General features: G+C 38.4%; 1 protein-coding gene and 1 pseudogene across 4 annotated transcripts in view; one reads left to right on the plus strand and one right to left on the minus strand.

Annotated features, from left to right (window-relative positions):
- Ankib1 (ankyrin repeat and IBR domain containing 1) overlaps positions 1 to 21,425 on the minus strand; it is a 102,366-nt gene that overhangs the window by 62,008 nt on the left and 18,933 nt on the right. For 2 of the 4 annotated variants that reach the window (XM_021162020.3, XM_021162019.3), the window contains exons 2-3: positions 8,769 to 9,039; positions 5,867 to 6,167 (exon numbers count right to left, since the gene is read on the minus strand). In XM_021162020.3, the coding sequence (XP_021017679.1) occupies positions 5,867 to 6,167; positions 8,769 to 8,956 (489 nt within the window). In that variant the 5' untranslated portion in view covers positions 8,957 to 9,039. Of the gene's footprint in view, positions 1 to 5,866; positions 6,168 to 8,768; positions 9,040 to 10,926; positions 10,948 to 16,081; positions 16,103 to 21,425 lie in introns of those variants that run through there. The other 2 variants (XM_085836401.1, XM_029477841.2) reach the window with 2 other exon arrangements.
- Positions 16,344 to 17,216, plus strand: LOC110294046 (large ribosomal subunit protein bL12m pseudogene; annotated as a pseudogene).

The following is a 21,425-nucleotide window of genomic DNA, read 5'->3' on the forward strand; positions in this document are numbered from 1 at the left end:
TTTCCGGGCAGTCACAGCTGGCAAGACCATTCCAGCGCAGCACTTTCAGTACTATGTATGCAAGGCTGATCTGGGCACCTTGATAGTCCTAGATAGGACCTGGAATAGTCATTATTTTTTATAGGAGATTTCAATGTGGACTGTGCTCAAAGCTAGAGGTTGTTGTTCTTTCATCTGAATATGACAGAGACTTACTTGACAATGACTGCAATAAGAGTCTTAATAAACTATACATTCAGATTCAGCTGGTTTGTCATCAGGCTGTAGTTTCTGCATTTCCACTAAGTTCTCAGAAGACTGATGCGAAGACGTCAGGAAGCACTCACCGCTTTGAAAGTGTTTCAAACCTAATCTATATTCCAACCAATAGGCTAATAGTTCTTTATTTGCTTGCATAAGATTACTTCTCCATTCAAATTTTTGTATTGTTTAGTTTTCTGGACCTGACCCTAATGTCTAGCATTTAGTGGCTTCTACTTAATATGGCCCACTCTTCCCTTTTTCTAAGTCACTCTTACTTCGGATTATTTCCCTACAAAATTCTTCAATCTCAAGATACCTGAAGCCTGCATAGCACTTGTAAATCTGCCATGTAAAACAATTACCACAGGAACAGGCTAACATCCTCCTAGAATCTACTACTATTGCTTTGGAGTCTGGCAGTCAGGTGTTTAATATGATCAGAAAACTGAAGTTCAGATAGGAAGCTACATAGCTGCTGATCTGGAAGAGTCCTCTTTCTTTTGTATTAAAACTCTAGGTACTAGCTAAAACCAACACAATTAGGTAGACTCTTCAGTCAGACTGGTGAGTGGTTTTTGTGGATTTCAATGAAGTGTGAAATACTGATAGGAGCTGAAAATATTAAACAGGTTCTATGGGCTGTAATAAAGGGAGAACTGTGACTTACCATGTATGTTTTTCTGGTGACTTTTACTTGATCCAACCATTAGTTACAGATATAATTCTAAATAAGCATTTAGGGTCAAATGTACAGGAAATATGTGCTATACCAATAATTTTCATAAAAATGTTTTTTACCAAGTGTGATGTACTCTCAAAAACTAAGCCTTTACACTGCAGCCATCTACAGGGCCACTATTACAGGTTAATCACTAATAGAGATAAAATGTGGCCTACTGACTATGACTAACTTGGGGAAGTCGACCAAACGGGAAGAGTGTTGTTTTGTTAGATTATGTGAATTGATAGCACTTTCATCAAAGTTCATTCCTATTCCAAAGCAGAAAAAAGCTCTTAGTTACAAAAAAATCCAGAATATGAATTATCACGTTAAATTCCTAGCAGTTTTATATACTACTAAAATTTACATACAGTGAATTTAAAGCAAATGCATATTATACATTGATAATGCTATATACATGCATATGTATGAATGGGCATGTATAAAGCATCTGTGTGTGTGTGTGTGTGTGTGTATACTAAGTATGTATACACACACACACACACACGGGGGGGGGGGGGGGAGTACGGTGAGTGAGGGTGTTTTTGAGGTATGGTTTCTTTTCCCAATTCTTTGTATGTCATGGAGGACTATCACAAACTGGGCCAAATCAAGCTGGCTGCCTCTTCTGTATGGATTTTAATATTCTTAAACACTTTAAATAACTTGAAGAATATTTCATGATACATAAGAGTTATAATAAAAATCAGTTGGCAATGTTCACAAACTAACAATGTTTTGGAACACTGCTATACTTCTTTGTTTACAAATGAACATACAGTCACTCGTAGGCTACACTGGCTAAGTTGCCTAAAATATTTATTATTTAGGTTTTAACAGAAAAAAAAATTACTAACTCTCAAATAATTCTCTGGCATATGAAGACATTAAAATTATAGGAATATTATTTATAGTTTATCTGTAATATATATCATATAAGCATTTCTTTGTTAAAAATATTGTATATGTATCAGTCTTTTGCCTGCATGTATATATACCACATGTCCACAGTGCTTTCAGAAGCCAGAAGAAGGCGTTGGATTACCTAGAACTAGAGTTACAGAAAACCGTTGGCTGCTCTGTGGTTGCTGGGACTAGAGCTCTGGTCTGGAAGCACACTCAGTGTTAACTGCTGAGCCACCTCTCCCCCTACCTTAATACACTTAAGACATTTAACTGCATACTTATAGTTTGAATGCGGAATATGCAAATGACATGGTGGCTGGGTGAAGAGTTAAAGCATCTGGTATGAAGAGAGCAGCCAAAACATAAAAAAAGATGACCAGGCCTGTGGTACATACATGTAATTTAGGAGGTGGAAACAGGAGAACCAAATTCAAGGTTTTCCTTAGCTATATAGAGTCAAGCCTGGGCTCTAGTGTGTCTCAAGCAAGAGCAACAACAAAGGAAGGGACTGACTAGAGCAATGCAGACAATGAAGAGTCCTATTCTGCTAATGAGCAGAATTAATTTGATACAATGAGGGAGAAGGAGGAGCATATGTGAATAATCCAAGGTATGAAGGTTTTGCAGAGAATGGCAGCATCATTAAGAGAAACCAGATTCTCAAGCTAGTAGAGAGATGACTGAGCCCAGCTTCAGAAACACTGAATTTGAGACTGCTACAGTATACTTACAAGGAAGTCAACATAGAAGCAACAAAGCATGAGAAACTTCATTGGAATCAGGCAAAGCATCAGAGACAGAGACACAGATAAAATTCTGTACAAAGCCTTTAATACCTTGCTATCTGAAGTCTCTAAAAGCATTTTATAATTAAGGCTATAATTTTCATGCTATGCATAGTGTGAGTATATGTATATAGGGAAACACTTATGGGAACATGGTACCCAGGAAGGAGTATTGCTATAAACATTTCATTTCGATGATTCAAAATAAGGACCCACAGATGGGCATGGTGGCCCTTGCCTTTAAGCCAAGTAGTCAGGTGTAGTCAGGTGGCAGGTGGATCTCTGTGATTTCGAAATCAGCCTGGTCTACATAGTAGTACCAGGACAGTCAGGGCTACATATTAGAGATTCTTGTCTCAAAAGCAAGCAAGCAAGCAAGCAAGCAGACAGACAGACAGACAGAAAACCAGGAACCACAGGAAACTCCAAATTATTAAATGCAGAAGAAACTGTCAAAGAATGCATTTCTAAATTCTTTTCTTTTTAAGATTTATTTTATTTATGACTATTTTGCTTGCATATATGCATATTACCATGTGAGTGCCTGAAGTTCAGAAGAGGATGTTGGATACCCTAGAACTGGAAAACAGGTATGGTTGTGAGGCACCATGTGGGTGTTGGGAACCCAGGACTCTTGGGGCAAGAAGAACAAATGAGCCATCTTTGCAGCCCCACATAACTCACTAAACACTACTCTTAAATAAACACACTGTTGTGTTTTGAATGTGAAAGATAGCCACCCCACAAGGTTCATGTGTCTGAACTTCTGATTTCCAACTAATAGTAATGTTTTGGAAGGCTGTGGAACCCTTAGGAGTAGAGTCTCACTATAGGAAATGGGTCACTGAAGTAGGCTGTAAGGTGTTGTGTTATTTTATAGTGTGTTTTGTTGATTAAAAACATACTAGTAAGAGTGAGTAAAGTAGGCTAGTGAGTTTTGAACTTGTACAGCCCAGTCCCACTGTTTGCTTTCTACTTTCTCAAGGACTGAGAAGCCCCAGATGCACCCTCTTCTCCTGTAGAGCCACTCATCCAAACATGCTTTTCTGGCTATGATTAACTACAACTTCAAACTATGACTCAAAAAATTTCCCTCCAAAGTTACTTTTGTGAGTGTGAGTGCCTTAAGTTATTTTGCCAAAGCAAAGAAAAAACTAATACAAATAAGGAAAAGAATCAAAATTAACAACTAGAGAATGCTTTCATAAATATGAATCCCTAAAAGTTAAGTAAAATTAGGTTGGACCTACTGGGTTTGGGGGAGTAATCTCTAAGTTTAAAGATTATGCAGAGAAGTGTTAGTGAATCAAACCTTAGTGACTAAGGGGTCTTTTGAGATAATCCTGAGATTTATCCCAAGCACCCCAGAGAAAACTATCACAAGATGTGTCATAAGTAGCAACAAGACCAATACAGGACATATCTGCCCCTTCCATCACTAGATGGTCTCACAGTTTTATGAAAAATAATAAATATCTGGTGGTATTTATTCACACAATGTATATCATTATATGATACTTGGTACCACTAAGCATTAAGAATATTTAAAAATTATAGAAGTGGTATTTATTCCTATTAGTTTTAAAATAAAAAAATGTAAGCAATAAGGTAGAGAAGTTTAAAAGTATTTAAATTACCCATGATAGTAAATTTTATAAATACATGATATTCTAGGAACTTTAGTTACATAGTGTTACATATTACCACGTGTTTAGGCACTTATGCTAGGAAAACACTTCCAGTTTAATAATAATCATGGCAAAAGGTCATTAAGGGTCGAGAGCTGAGCAAGAACACAGTTAAAAAATTGGTGATAAACTTTAAGTGGAAAAATATTATACTGAAATTTGTCAGTGAATGCTAGAATAAATGTGAGGTGTTCCTAAGGCTCTACTTGGAATGTTTAGAATATAAAAAATGAGAACGGTCACCAAGCAGAGTGGCTCATGTGATATGCTGGCAGTGCAAACAGATAACACACCTATCAAGGCCTTACAAATACTATGTAACATACCCCTCTGTGAACAACAATAACATACTGGTAAAATTACCACCCCATTTTTCAACAATTTAAAATGTACAACATTGTAAATATACTTAAAAACTGGCCACTACTTAGCATTCCTTATTAGGAATTGTTAGAAGCAAGTTACTAAAGCAGAAATTAAAACATTATTGCTACTAACAAGAACAAGCTATTTCTACCTTAACACATTCAAGGACCATCTAGTCCCACACATGTGAGTGAGTCACCACAGATTCCTCCCTAGGAGGTGAGCACAGAAAAGGCCTAAGTAGTTGTCTCTGCCTGACAGAGAAAGAAAAGCCCATGATCAGGCCACAGAATCCCACCAATCCCTGAGCTTGCCCCAAGATTGGGCTATAAAATCTCACCAATCCCAGACCATCCTGGAAAGCTCCACCCCACAAGAAACTCTATAAAGTCTGGCTCCTACTCAGTTCTTTGCTGCTTCTCTCTTGAGCAGAGGTGGTTACTGTCTTGTGTCTTTCCCAATAAATCTCTTCTGTGAGGTTTGTTGTGCAGCGTGACTCTGGGGTACTCCCTGACTCCCAACTGCTAGGATACCTTTCCTGTCTGAGCTGTATCACAGTTACAACATCTTTTAAGAAATCAAAGATTGAGTGATTTCTAAGCTTTGAAGATGCTTTATATATTAGTAATATATAATAAATACTTATAAATAAAAATTGCCAAAATGTAGTATGAATTCAAGAATACTTGAACACAGAGTCAAGTGAAAAGACATTTTAAAGACAAGGTTTTAAAAAGGAGTATAACAAATGCATCCATCAACAGTTATCTATTAATAAACAAATCAAGTAAAGATAATATATAAATAAGTAATAGTTGTCATCTTTCCCCCATATCCAAGATATGAAAGTTTTAGAAATTGGCTATTAAATGTTCAGCAAACACAGACAAAAACCCCTACTATTTTCAGTATCATAGTACTGACCTATTAATATCTTAAGAGATATTAACAATTATTCTTATTGATTTTTATTACATTATATTCTGAAAAGCTGGAAAGCTACACTTTGGTTGCTGTTCCCTAAAGCAGTGTAAGGGCTTATAAAGGCACTTACAAAGGGCTTTGGTTCTTTTAGACTGACTAGAGAACTGCTAAGACCACATACTATCAACATACAATCTGCTAGCACAGAATATGGAAAAGCAAGCAGGTTTTACCTCTACACAGGCTTTCATCCCTGAGGCTGCAGCATAGTGAAGGGGTGTGTTCTTTTTGTTATCAACTGCATCAATAGCCGCTCTCTCATATTCGCCTTGGTCAAGTTTTGCTCCTTTCCACTGTAAGATCATCTGCAGACAATCTGCCCTTCTGAAATCATCTTCCACAGGCCGTGCTAAGCGAGGATGAAGGGTTCCTTCAGATATCATGATTTGAGGTCCCATACACAACAAATGCATAGATGTTTCATTGTGCACATTCCGTTTATTTGGGTTTCCATCTCTACCAAAAAGAAAAGTCCTAAAATGGAAAGGAAGGATAAAAACAACTTTTTCCTACCTAAAAATACAAAGAAGATAGCAATTTTAAGGGTTAAGTCTACTTCAAAGCTAAAGTCCAATTTCTATTGAGGTGTGTCACTGACTAATTCACTTAATTAAGATGGAGAGCCAGCAAAATAGCTTCGAAGGCAAAGAGCTTGTGACAAAAGGCTGACAATCTCAGTTTCATTCATAGCACTCGTGTAGCAGGACAGAAATGACTCTTTAGTTGTTCTCTGACATCCACCATGAGCTGTGGCACATGTAATGAATGCATTCGTGTGCATGAATCACATACACGCACGCATGCACGCACGCACGCACGCACGCACGCGCACACACACACAACAGAAGTAAACATTAGTGCCTATAAAGCAATGAGACTATACAAGGAAAAGGGAAAAAGAAAAGAAAAAGAAGGAGGGGACAGAGGATGTTACACAGCAAAAGGTTACTTAAATAAAATAATAAAAATTTAAAATAAAGGAAAAGTTCTAACATGGCATTTTTGATCAGTTTACTTTTCTGTTGGCCATCTAGTGCTGGGCACGCAGCTTATCCTTATGAGTAGTTTGTTTCCCCACTGAGATCTTCTTGGTGGAAACTAAATTTACATTTACAAATGGTTATCAATTGGAGACTGCTTCTGGGTTAGGGATGGGGGCTTGTATCCACTCCTTTAGCTCTAGAACCTCCAGATAAATTTCCATAGGACACAATCTATCTTAACATACTTTGGTTCAAGCATAGTATATGAACAAAATATAGGCTCTATATAGTTTAGGAAATGGAAAAGTAAGTTTAATTGCCTTTTCAAATAACGACACTACAGCAACCATCTAACAAGTGGTCAACTCTTACAGGTTGGGTTTGGCACGCTATTGTCATTTATTCTCAGCACTCTGGCCTGCGAAACTGTATGAATCAACTTTTTGTAGTGTTAATTAAAAATAGAATGGTCTAAGTGACATTTTAAACTTTTTAATCAATGCAGAATTTTAAGAAAACCAGACTTTTTTTTGAGGGTGGGGTGTCAAGACAGGGTTTCTCTGTGTAGTCCTGGCTGTCCTGGAACTCCCTCTGTAGACTAGGCTGGCCTCAAACTCAGAAATCCTCCTGCCTCTGCCTCCCAAGTGCTGGGATTAAAGGCATGCACCACCACTGCCCAGTTGCAGAATTTAAAAGAATCATATACCAATGTGAAATATATTTGATTCAGTGAGTCACAGAGAACCTCTAAATGTTGTCATCTTTTATTGTACAATAAATTACATTAGGTTTTATCACTACCAATTTATTAGAAAATAAGAATTAGGAAGTTGTCAGTTGAATATAAAGAATGAGTCCTTCAAAATTTTAGCATTCACTTGAAAGATGAAACTTTATTGTTAGCATTAAAGACTAGCAGTTGTTTTACTTGAAAGATTTAATTAGATTTTGAGTAAATGTCAGCCTAGACCCTCAGCTCTCATTCACCATTTGAAAGCAGTGCTGTATTGCAGTGACACCAATGAATAAAGAAACCATAACAGCCCAAAATGCTGAGAATAAATGCCCAGCCTTACTTGGGATGTGGAAAATCAAAGACAAGGAAGTAGAAAAAAAGGCAAGAGCCAGAGGACAAGGAGCTGAGCAGCAAAAAGGTGTTTTCTAGAGAGGACACAGCCACTGTTACACTCACTCTGTAACTCACAAAAGCTGTGGTGATTTGCACATGATTTGCACAAGACTGGGTTATTTAGTATTTTACCATAAACTGGGAGGAGTCCAGGAGGAGGCCACTCTCCTCTCAGCAGTCTGTTGGCAGCCAACGGTCCAAAGGGAACATAGCAGAACAATATATACTCTTAAGGAGTGAGTGTGAAAATGAATAAAGAGGTCACAGTGTCTAGTTTATATTTTAGGCAGTGTTTGTTGTATTTCTCAAGTCTTTACTGTAACAGACAGTTTTTCCTGAGAAAATTTTTGACCAGTTGATTGACAGATCTATTTTGACTGACTCTTAGGTGAGGGAGCACTGAGGTGCCACGTTTTCCTTTGTACATTGAAAGCCTCCAGCTGGCTAATAATTCTATATTTAACTGGTTATCTATTAAGGACATTCTAGGTAGTTCAGAAATCACACCAGAGCTAAGATGACACAGCTCTCCAGTCCAGTAACAGGAGTCCTGGGTTTCGTCCTGAATTTTGTAATCTGGATAATGAGGAAGGGACTGTGTACCACACAGGGAAAGTCAGAGTCTTTACTTTCACTTCTAATGTGAACAGCCTTGAATTGCTCTTACTCTCCTCAAGCACTTTCCCTGTGAGAGATTACACTGCTCTGCAAAGGTCCCTCTGGCTACTGTTCACTCTTACCCTGAGAGTGCTCAACTTTCCTCTGTAATCTAATCTGTCTGTTTTCTACATTACAGTGTGGACAGAAATGTATTCAAAGCAACATGTATGGGAACTCCCTTTACTCTTAGAACTCAGAATAGATCATATAACATGGACAAGTCTCAATATTACATATTTTCAGAGATCACAAGCGTTTTCCTTTTCACTGGTCACTTACTAATGGGTTTAGAGAAATACTTACCCTAATATTCTATTCATTCCATGTCTAGCAGCATAGTGTAACGGTGTGTTGTGCTGATAGGGTTCTCCATAAGAAATATTGGGATCAAGGGATTCTTTTAGCTGAGGATTATTTTCATATATTTGGCAAGCCAAGTTTTCATCCCCATTGATGAGTGCTTTGCGGAATTTGGTGGTTGTATTTCCCATGTTTTGTTATTTTCTGATAGGCAGTGGCACGTTCTTTCTTCCTTCAGCCACTTCTTGAGTACTTCTACAACATGTTTCACATTCTAATGAAGGAGAAGTTACCAAGTTAGGCTGTAACACTGTAATTACAAAGTAGCATCCTAAAGAGACATTTACAAATGTTAATAACATCTGGGAAGCAGATGAAGGGAATAAACAGTATTACATGCTGCCAAATTTATTGTGGTTTTATTTTTGTTTTTTTGAGACAGGGTTTCTCTGTATAGCCCTGGCTGTCCTGGAACTCACTTTGTGGACCAGGCTGGCCTCAAACTCAGAAATCCACCTGCCTCTGCCTCCCGAGTGCTAGGATTAAAGGTGTGTGCCACCACACCCGGCTATTGTATTTTTAATGTTGCTAAAATTAACTTTTTGTTAAAATTTAACATTTTTTCCATACAAAGACTATATAAGGTTGTACAGCTGTACTTGACCTAGAAAAGTTGTCTACATATATAAACTTTTCTCAAATGAGCAGGAATCAACTGCACTGAGCTTATGGCTGAATAAAATGATGGCTAATCTTGATGGTCAATCCAGTGACCTCAAGAATGAACAAAAAGCAGCTGAGCACAGCTTTGGGGAGTTTTCTAGACTGGATCATTTGAGGTAGGCAGACCCACCCTTGGCCTGGGCCACACATTCTAACAGCAGCCTAGGCAAAAGCACATGAAAAAGGAAGCTGTTTTTGCTACTCATCTTCATTCTTGCTGCCAAGTCCACCTATCCTGTTGCTAAAGCATTCACCTGCCAGTATTAGAACCTATTTCTTCAGAACTCTAATATAGACAGGAGACCAGCAGCTCTCTAGGGATACTCCAGAAACTCCTGCACCAGATTGGAATTACTGAGACACCCAGGCTCATTGACTGAACAACTAATGGACTCTTGATTTTCTAAAAGGTCAAATGATAAGCCATTACTGGGCTACTAGGACTACAACCTATAAGCACTCTAATAAATCTCTCTCTCTCTCTCACACACACACACACACTCAGGCTCATTCTCAGTTCTATTCCTGTAGAAAACCCGACTAAAACACAGTCCAGTTAATTATATGCAGGTACTACTACGTCAATTTGTGGGTCACTACAAAACAAAACCAACCAACCAACCAACCAACCAACCAACCAAACAAACAAACAAAAACAACTGAAATTAAGAATTGCAGATCTTCATGCAGAGACTGTCCCCCAACCCCCAGAGACCCATCCCATATAAAGTCACCAAACTTAGACACTATGTGGATGCCAATAAGTGCTTGCTGACAGGAGCCTAATATACCTGTCTCCTGAGAGGCTCTACCAGTGCCTGACATATTCAGAGGTGGATGTGCTCAGCCAACCACTGGACTGAGCAAAGGGTCCCCAATGAAGGAGTTAGAGAAAGTACCAAAGGAGCTGAAGGAGCTTGCAGCCCCATAGGAGGAACAACAATATGAACTAACCAGTACCCCCAGAGCTCTCAGGGACTAAACCACCAACCAAAGAGTACACATGGAGGGACCCATGGCTCCAGCCACATATGTAGCAGAGGATGGCCTTGTTGGACATCAATGGGAGGAGAGGCCCCTGGTGCTGAGGCTTGATGCCCCAGTGTAGGGGAATCCCAAGGAAAATGAGAGTGGGTGGGTTGGTGAGCAAGGGGAGGGGAGATGGGATAGGGGGTTTTCGGAGGGGAAACCCGGAAAGGGGATAACATTTGAAATGTAAATAAAGAAAATATCTAATAAAAAAAGTGAATTTGGATAGTATTAAAAAAAAAGAATTGCAGGTCTTGGGCTACAGTTCAGGAAAAGTGAAATTGTAAGTACTTACAAGAAAAAGACTTAAAATATAAATACATGTATAACTACACAGAATACTCAAGATAATCACAGCAAACTGATAAAATCGGTCAGACAGAAGAAATGAAGATAATGATTATCCTACCTTTTAAAATGATTGAATATTCTTCTATTAAGGATTCAAAGCAAGGCTCAAAACATCAAATGCTTATGCACTCTACATGTGGGAAGAAGTCATGATAGGCAATGTGAGGTGGGGAAGGGGAAAGTGAAATAAAATAGATCTGAAATGTAAAATGCCATACTTGCTAACACTACTTTTAAGCAAGTGTTTTACCCCCTGAAAACGTCAAGTCCTCATCTGTACTGTAAGGAAATGACTATGTCTCAGACACAGGTATAAAGATTATAAGAGAAAGCTTATGTAAATTATTTACAACAGACCTTGTTTAAAGGGTTCAATGCTAGAATACCCTATCCTGTATCTATTGTTAAATTACTGTTGCTGTGATGGGACTGGCCCCCTAAAAGGCCCATTTGTTAGGTCATCAGCTTGTGAACCTACTAGGATTCAACACCAGGGAACATGCCTATAAAGAGGATCCTGAGACCCAAGTCCCTTCTCCACTCTTCTTGCTTCCCTGTGATCTTGAGGTAAACAGAATTCCTCTACTCCATGCTCTCATCATATTGTACTGTGCCACCACAGCCCTGATACCTGTGCAACTGAGCAAAAGCTCTTCCACCTTTTTCTCAGGTATTTCATCATGGCAGCAGAACTACAATGAACACCATTAGCAACAAAGAAGACAGCACAAACAAGAACATACACGGTATGAAAGAAAGAGTCCTCTGGAAGACATGGTGAGTATGCACGGCTGTTAAGACTCTAGCACTGAATTACAGGTGGTAAAACTGAAAACAGGTTGGGACAGATAAGGAACTTACAAATTAATCTAAATGGACAGATAATTAAAAGTTTTTCTACAGGGTAGGGATATAATTGTTTTATTTCTTAGGGAATGTGTGAGAATATAGAAGGCAGAAATGTAAATGCAGAGGATATATACATTATCCATTTTATTCAAAGACAGGTTGGCTACCCAAGCATAGCTTTAAAAAAAATCACTTGAAAAATAATATTCATGCTGTACAATGAATTTTTTCAGGGCAACAACAATTTAAAAAAGAATACAACTTAGAGGATGGAAAAACCTTTAAGTTTCTTATAATACAGTGGTTTTCAAATGTGTCTATCCATCTCAATAGCCTGGAGAATTTCAAAGAATCCTACTGAATAGATGAAATCCCAGAGAGTGTGTCCAGGGGTTGTACCTTTGATGGACCTAGGTTGTACTTAATATTAATATTAAATCAGGTCTTTGGCTGACTTCAATATGCAGACATTACTGTTTTAGTTTCCAACTATGAGGCTATGACATCAGCCAAGCCTATTTTAGAAACAGGAATTATGTGCTTAATACAGAACTACATCTTCTGGTTCATCATTATCCTTAATGAGGCCACAAATTAGGTGTTTACTAATGTTTCTGTTACTGGTTTTTAAAGTTTTAAATATACAAATATATTCATAGTAATTTTTAAAAATATGAATGTTGACTTCCCCAAACACACACAAAACCCAGAGCCTAAGAACATAGCTCAGTTGGTAGCACGCTTGTCAATCATGCACTAAGTCACAGGTTTGACTCCGAGCATCCAACACACCAGGCATGGTGACACATATCTGTAATACCAGCCCTTGGGAGAAGGAGACAGGAGGGCCTGGAATTCAGTCAAGATCATACTAGACGAAATAGTGAGGTAGAGAGCACCCTGTGGAACATAAGACTCTGATTTTAAAAAAAGAACCACAAAATAACCCCCAGTCTATTTACCTGAAGACTATCATCGTTAAATAACTACTTCATGTATGTCTATAAATACATTATTTTGTCATACTACTTGCAAAAAGAGTTGCTGAGAATTTAGCCTGACATACTACTTCATGGTCTCTTCTCAAGTTGAAGAAGAAAACACTCTCTCACACTCTACACTTCTCACCATATATTATAGATTCTTCTGGAATTTTTCAGAGACAACCTAGATTTTATTTTATTCTTCTGTTTAACAGGATGCAGGGTAGTATATTCATTCTCGGTTGTCCATGGCTCTAAGCACTTAACTATGGTGGTTTGTTGTGCTATGGATAGCATCTCACTGAGAAACCGATACTGGCTTAGTGATCTTCCCCTGTGTCTCACCTCCAGAGTGCTGAGAGTACAAGTGTGTGTCACGGGTCTGCCTTATGTTATTTTAATAACAACTCCATTCAGCTTACTGTACATATTTATCTATACAAATACAAAAGATATGTAGATTGTGAAGTCTCTCTCTTAAGAATATGAAACTGTAACTTTGATTTAGCAAGAGATGCATGGTTATAACAAATAAATATGTGTAAGAAGAAACCAAGGAGGAAGGGATCCACATGAACACAGTACCAATAACATAGGCAACCTGAAGAACTGAACACAGAAGCAAATACTCCAGACTATTCACTCAGTATGTCAAATGACCCCTCCACACAATGGTGTTCACGTGCAAAAGGCATGATATCAATCTACATTTAGGTGCAGGAGATTCTAGTTGAAACATTCCAGGTCTCAAGTAATTTTGGAAACCTGAGTATACAATGTCCTCCAAGACTTTTGCAGTCCTGGGATAGAATGAGGACAGTCTTCAAGTTACCCATGCTTCCCAAACTAATTTGGAATATCTATGGTATCTACCCTGGAATTGGCTGAAGTAATAAACACATTGGAGCTTTTTTGTTGGATGCTGAAAATGTAGAGAAAAAAAAACCAAATAGCAACATCACATAACAATTTTTAGTTATCAAATTACACCAGATTTTCAAAGCACGCATAAAGATTGCAGTTGTTTCTCCTCCAACTCCTTCACCCTTTCTAAGGCAATCATATACAACCAATACCCATTCTATGGTTGAATACATTAAGACTCAAAGAATTTAAGAGAGAGTTCTGAAATTCCTAACTGTGAAAGAAAAGGACAAATGGGTACAATGGAGGATTGAAAGTATGACTGACTTAAAAATCAATGATACGATAGAAATAGAGGTATAAAAGCTGGGGTCTTAGATGCACTTAGCATTTAAAATGAGCAGAATGCATAGAAACTAATTGAATATTCTGGGCCTTTTGTGGTTCCATGTCAATTTGAGGATTTTCTTTCTATTTATGTGAAGAATAAGATAAGGATGTTGATTGTAAGTAATTTCATTGAATCAGTAAATTGTTTTGGTAGGAAGATCTTTTTACACAATGTTAATTCTATCAAGCTATAATATGCATGGGAGGTCTTTGAGTTCTAGTATGTTTCTTAATCTCTGTCTTCACACATTTAAAGTTTTCACTGTAGAGGTTTTTTACCCATTTTGTTATGTGTACTCTAAATATTTTATTTTATATGAGAAATTGGGAAGAGGAGCGTGTCCATACATGATCTCTTTCTCAGCATGCTTGTTACTTATGTATATTAAGACTGGTAAATTTTATAACTCAGTTATGTATCATAACACTTTGCTGAAATTATTGATAATTTCTACAATTTTTCTAGTCAAATTTTGGGAACACTGGGTATAAGATAATATAATCAATTGAAAAAAATATGAAACTGTTCAGTTATTTTGGCCTTAGTGCCCTTGATACAATGCTGCTCAATTATAGACATTTCCTAAGTTGTTTATTAGATTAACAACATATTTTTGATTTATAAAAAAATTAGCAAAATGTTCTGCAGGAACAATAATTTACATCAAAGATATAAAGAAAAAACTAGTAAAGCAATGGTATCTTGGGGTACTTTAAATAGTTACAAGATAACTTTAAAAAAAATCAATACTCTAAATGTGCATTAAATATTACTGTTACTCATGCTAAAAGGCATAATGGCATCAAAAAGCTTCTTTGTGGCTTTGTTATTTTCACTGCTGCCTCATTTTAAAAATCTGATCAATAAGCCTGAAAATCTGCACATCACTTAAAAGCTTTAGTTCATGCCATTCAGATTCTCCTCAGAAGCCTTGAGGAGAACGCTGCCAGCTATGTCCTTGTGCTTTCTCACATGCGTAACTGCTGTTATCGGAGGCAGTTTTCCATCCTTTGTCTAAATGAAAACCTTTAAGTGATATTTTTCTATGTAACATGTAATATTTCATAAATGTATAAATTGGATTTATAGTACATTTCTTTTGGTGGTGCTATTATAAATGGTTCTTAAAAAAATAAAGGGCTGAGGGAATGGCTCAGTTGGTCACATGCGGGCTGAGCAAGTATCTCTAGCATACATGTAAAACTTGAACATGCAACCCTAGCACTCTAGGAGACAAAGGCAGATTCTTAGGTTATGCTAGCTAGCAAGGCAAGTTGAATCGACGAGCTCCAGTTTGGTGAGACTGTCTCTCTAAAAGTAAAGTGGAGAGCAATCAGGAAAGATCTCCAACATCAAACTCTGGCTGCTACATACATCTGCAACATGCGCACCAGAGTGCCTATGTACACACACGTACATGAATAACCTCCCATACTCATGATTTAACTGCACACTGAACTTGTGAGCCTGCTAAATTCACTTCTTAGTCCTACGAGTTTGGAAAAATCCTACATTTTTGGAGGGTAGGGTGGGGTGTCTATATCACTTATAGTTTTACTTTTTACAGTACCAACAACATAGATCTTTTTATTTTTTTTAGTCAGCAGAAGATTAAGGAGAAAGCTGTTAGCACATATTCAATTAATGTTCCTAATATAGCTAATAATACTAAGTGCATAAAGTAAAATTACAATTGAGACACATGATAGATATGACCCATGCTAATACCTCCTGTAACATGCTAACATGATGTAATCTGACACTAAAAAAAGATACTTAAGTTCTATAATATTTTCATCAAAATATGTCCATCCAAATACAAAAAAAATAGAGAAACAAGAATTGAGGCATTTTACCAAACTGCTGGTGAAAACTCTTGAAAAGTGTTAAGGTCACCTAGGTGAGCAAAGACTGTACATTCACGCCCAGATTAGTGGAGACTAAGATACATGACGACGAAATGCTATGCCCTACATTATAAAATGAAAAAGGAAGGCAATAATAGAAAACTGGTAAATATAAATACAGTATGTACAGATGCTGGCCCATGCTCTCAGGGGAATTGTTTCAGACTGCTAGACAATGAAGTTCTTTATGTAAAATGGCAGTTATTTGCATGTACTTACATACACCTTCTCAATTCTTCCTTGAAGCCAGCTTTACTTTAATGAGTCATATTTTATTATACGTTTTATACAGATTACTTGATGCTATATGGTATTGTGGCTTGAAAATAGTTTTAAGATAGAACTAGTTTATAATTGGCAAGACTTTAAATATTAACCTTGGTTTTCTCATCTAGAAAATATTAACTGTGGAAAGTCATTTTAAAGATTAAACCTGACAAAGTATGTAAAAAATCCTACTTTATAAAAATGATCGCCCGCTTGCGGAGCTATGCTGCCGGTGGCGGCTAGCCGCTGCCTGTGGGGGCCACGGTTTGGACTCCGGGAGCAGCGCTCCGCCTTGCCAGGCAACTGATGCCCAGCGTCTGTGCAGTGCGGCAGTTGAGAAGCAGCAGCCCCCAAAGGAGTGAAGCACTCGCCGGCGCACCTCTGAATAATGCTCCCAAAGATCCAGCAGCTGCTCCAAGACACTGCCAGCCTTACGCTCCTGGAGATCTCAGACCTCAACCAACTCCTGAAGAAAACATTGAAGATCCAGGATGTCGGCCTTATGCCAATGGGTGGCATGGTGCCTGGTCCCGTCTCTGCTGCAGCACCGGCCTCTGAGGCGGCCGAGGAGGAAGACATCCCCAAACAGAAAGAGTGGACACACTTCACTGTCCGCCTGACAGAGGCAAAGCCTGTGGACAAAGTGAAGCTGATCAAGGAGATCAAGAACTACGTCCAGGGCATCAACCTCGTCCAGGCCAAGAAGCTGGTAGAGTCCCTGCCCCAGGAAATCAAAGCCAACGTAGCCAAAGCTGAGGCCGAGAAGATCAAAGCAGCCTTGGAGGCAGTGAGTGGCACTGTGGTGCATGGTTATGAGGACTTACGGACTAGAGTTCTGGGATCCGGGCAAAGCCTGCTCACCCCGATTCACTCCCAGCTGCTGTGGTGGCAGCAACAGCTAGTGACGTGAGTGTCCGAAGTCTCCTGAGAGGGACAGGATGGACCTACTGTGATGGGGTGGGGCAGTGACAACCTTTGCAGAACTCACAAGAGATTGCCTTGGGAACTTACCAAGTGAACACACCCTCTGGTGGCTACTGAGAAAATATACTATTCAGGCTGGGGTGAAAAAATAAAATAAAATAAAATAAAAATGATCAATACAACATAATCTTTCTTCATGTAAAACTTAAAAAGCCCATTAATATAAGGCATGATATTTTCTACATGAAAACTGTTATTAGTAGCATAAAATTTTATTAATTCTTAAACTCAAAGAAATGGAAATACAGTTCAATCTTTCCCATTTGTATTTAATCATAAAACTTTTTAACATTAATGGCTTTACTTTCCATGGTCGATATAAAAAAACTGTATGTTGAAATCCTTCATTGAAAGCACTTGAACTAGAGAATTGGCTCAGTAGTTAAGAGCACTTACTGCTCTTCCAGAGGACTAAATTACAGCTATTTGTAATTTCAGTGATAAGGGATCCTCCTTCTAGCTTTCTTGAGGACACACATGTATAGTATTCACTAATACAGAAACACATACATATACAAATACAAATAAAAATAATTTTTTAGCTTCTGAAGAGATATTAGCAGTTAAGAGCATCCTCTGCTCTTGCAGAACACTTGAGTACATTCTAGGCATCCACATCAAGTGACTCACACCCTCTAATTCCAGCTCCAAGGATTCTGAGGCCCTCTTTTGGCCTTTGTAGGCATCTACACTCATATACAAATACCCACCCAAAGCCATGTATACATTAGGATAAACACAACAACAATCTTTTAAAAAAAGTACTTATTAGCCTCGAATTTCATTTTGATAACACACAATGCTGGTCACTTAATGAGGTACTCCATGTTCCCAAAAAGACCATGATATTTTTGTTTTTGTTTTTGTTTTTTGTTCTTTTTTGGTTTTTTTCGAGACAAAGTTTCTCTGTGTAACTTTGGCTATCCTGGAACTCACTCTATAGACACAGGCCTTGAACTCAAGAGATCTGCATGTCTCTGCCTCCCAAGTGCTGGGATTGAAGACATTCACCACCACCATCTGGTAAAAGTATGAAATTTTAAGCTAAAATAAATTTTATTCACCAAAAGTTCTCCCCTGCACTTTTTGTTGGCAGAGGCAGGCAGATTTCTGAGTTCAAGGTCAGCCTGGTCAGAGTGAATTCCAGGGCAGCCAGGGATATACTGTAAGACCCTGTCTCGAAAAACCTAAAAATAAAAATTAAAAAAAAAAAAAAAAAGGAAAACATCAAAAGATGGAATGTCAAAAACAAAAACAAAACCCACCTTTCCTGGATAAGTATATCTAGAAAGCTTCTGCACAGACAACTTTGTCTGATAGTAAATGGTGACCATCACAGAAAAATCCAATTTGAGAAAGTACATTGGATTAACAGATACTAGGGACCCCAGTCCCAATGTGTAAATCTACAACACAGCTCCTGAATCTACATCTCAGAGAACATCTTGGAAGAAGGAGCAGAAAGACTGTAAGAACCAGACGGTCTACTGTGAAACATTCTCTCCTAGAAATGGCTGAATAAATATGACTGCAACAATGACAATATCAATGGGCATATTTACATGGAAGGGAAACGTGTTAGGTCCCACCCTTAAACAAAGAACTACAGACAATTAATGGCTGCTAGGAAGAAGAGAGTTAGCTTCTCCCAGGAATGAATGAGCCCCGTTACTCGCTGTCCAATACAGAACAAACAGTCAGTCCCCAAACCATATACACACGAACAAAAATGAACTTAGCAGGTTGTGTGTGTATTTGTGCATACATATACATACACATATACATATGTGTGTGACAATGATAAAAGAAGAATAGGTATCAACCGAGGAGAAATACTTGAGAAATGGTAGCTGAGAAAGGATGTAGGGAGGAAAGAGAGTGGGTGAGTGACATAATTCTATTTAAATTAAAAACAACATTTTTGAAAGAGCTGAGATAGTAGGCTGGGTATAGAGGCAGGGGCAGGTGGGTCTCTCTGGATTTGAGGACAGCCTGGTCTAGACACTAAGTTTCAGGTCAACTAGAACAACAGAATTAGTCTATGTCCCCCAAAAGCCAAAAAGAACCCGAGATGTCAAATACTGGAGAACTGATATTTGTGAAAGTGTATGAGGATTCCAGGAACAGGGGCTAGAGAGATGGCTCAGCCGTTAAGAGCACTCGCGACTCTTGCAAAAGACTGAATTTAGTTCCCAGCATGCACTAGTGGCTAACAACCATCCACAATTTCAGCTCCAGAGGATACAACAGCCTCTTCAGGATTCCACTGATACTGCATGCGCATGGCACACAGATATACTTGCAGGCAACACACATATAATAAACATAGTTTTTAAAAAGATTTTGGGAACAATACAAAGTGCTATTTAAAAATATTGGAATAACATAAAATCTATGTAGTTGGTTTAGAAATAACTTCAAATAACCAAGTTGAACTTGACTAGTAAGAAAGGCTGCAGGGACCAGGGAAATGGTTCTGTATAAAGGTGCCAGCTGCCACGTCCAACAACCTGAGTTCAATTTCCAAGCAAAAAACTGGTGAAAGCAGAGAACTGACTGACTAGAAAATGCTGTCTTCTAACCTCCACACACATGCCATGGTATACTTGTACCCACATGCATAAGTAACTGTAATACCTTTTTTTTTTTTTTTTTTTTTTTTTAAAGAAAGCCTTTCAGACATATGACTGCAAACAGACAAGGGTCTTATGAGTCATTTTGTATTTGATCCTTGTGACAGCGAGTCCCTATACATGTCTGACTTTTCAGCATGTAAATTAAAAAAAATTACCTGTATTGATGATTTTGCCTTTATACATAACTGGGCCCCTTGTGCGTGCAGCACCGGTGGAGGCCAGGAGGGGCATTAGATCTGGTACTGGTTGTGAGGGGCTGGTGCTGGGAATTGGACCCATGTCTTGTAGAAGAGCAACCAGTGCTTGTAACTGTGGAGCTGTCTCTCCAACCCCATAAAGCAGCTCTTGAGCTGAAACATTACTTTAACAGGTTTCACAATTTTAAGCTGCTCTATCTTTTTATAAATAAAGAACTCTGCTAGAATGCAAACATCAACTACCACGGGAAAGGTATGGTTCACATCGGTACTGCTTAAATGTTAACTTGTATTCGTCAGAACTAAAACAAGATATTTATACATATCTTTAAAAGAAAACTAAGATTCTTATATACATTGCCTTTTAAAAAGGAACTATGATAAAATTATGGGCATACAGTTGATGGCCTTTAAGTCACTCTCAGATTTTTCGTCTAAACTGAACGACATGCTTAAACTTTTAAGCATTCATGGCTTATTGTTGTTTAATACTTTGGATTGTTAGATTATTGGGAATCCACTTTATATGGCTTTCATGTAGGACAAGGGACTAAATATGGGTTTGTGACCATATAACTTTGTTAAAACCCTCCACTGTCATGTTATTGCTCCTAAGCTGTGAGACTACTAACACTGCATTTATAAAACAGGCTGAAGCTGAGCACAGTGCCACATGCCTGTAATTTCAGCACTGAAAGATACAAGCTACAGTACTTGATTCAAGCTACAGTTCATCTGAAAGGAGGGAGGAGATGACTCTACAGGCAAGTCTGTAGATCATCATGTTCTTAGTGTTCTATATGGGAGGGCTAGCCAACTGTGGGTGGTACCACCCTGGCTGGACTGGTGGTTCTGGCTTCTATAAGAAAACAGGTGCGTATATGTGTGTGTGTGGGGGGGAGGGGGTAAAATATGGAGTGTAAATAAATAAAATTAAATTAAAATTAAAGAAAAAAAGAAAAGAAGAGATGAGAAGGGAGGGGAGAGGAGGGGAGGGGAGGGGAGGGGAGGGGAGGGGAGGGGAGGGGAGGGGAGGGGAGGGGAGAGGAGAGAAGAGAAGAGAAGAGAAGAGAAGAGAAGAGAAGAGAAGAGAAGAGAAGAGAAGAGAAGAGAAGAGAAGAGAAGAGAAGAGAAGAGAAGAGAGGCTGAACAGCCATGAGGAACAAACCAGTAAGTAAGCAGTGCCCCTTCATGGCTTCTACATCAGATCCTGCCTTCAGTTCCTGCCCTGTTTGAGTTCCTGACTTGGCTTCCCTCAGTGAACTGTAATTAAAGATATATAAGCTAGAGGCAGGGGTTGGATCCCTTGGAACTGTAGGTACAGATGATAATGAGCTGCCATGTAGACATTGAGAACTCACCTCAGGTTCTCCAGGAGCATCAAGTACTCTTGACTATTGAGCCACTCTCTCCATCTCCTAGCGTGTTTATTTTAACATGTGACACACAGTAGATACTCCATGATATATCTCTTATCAG

Source organism: Mus caroli, unplaced genomic scaffold (assembly GCF_978045245.1).
Source record: "Mus caroli unplaced genomic scaffold, Mus_caroli_1 scaffold_4, whole genome shotgun sequence".
Lineage (NCBI taxonomy): Eukaryota > Metazoa > Chordata > Mammalia > Rodentia > Muridae > Mus > Mus caroli.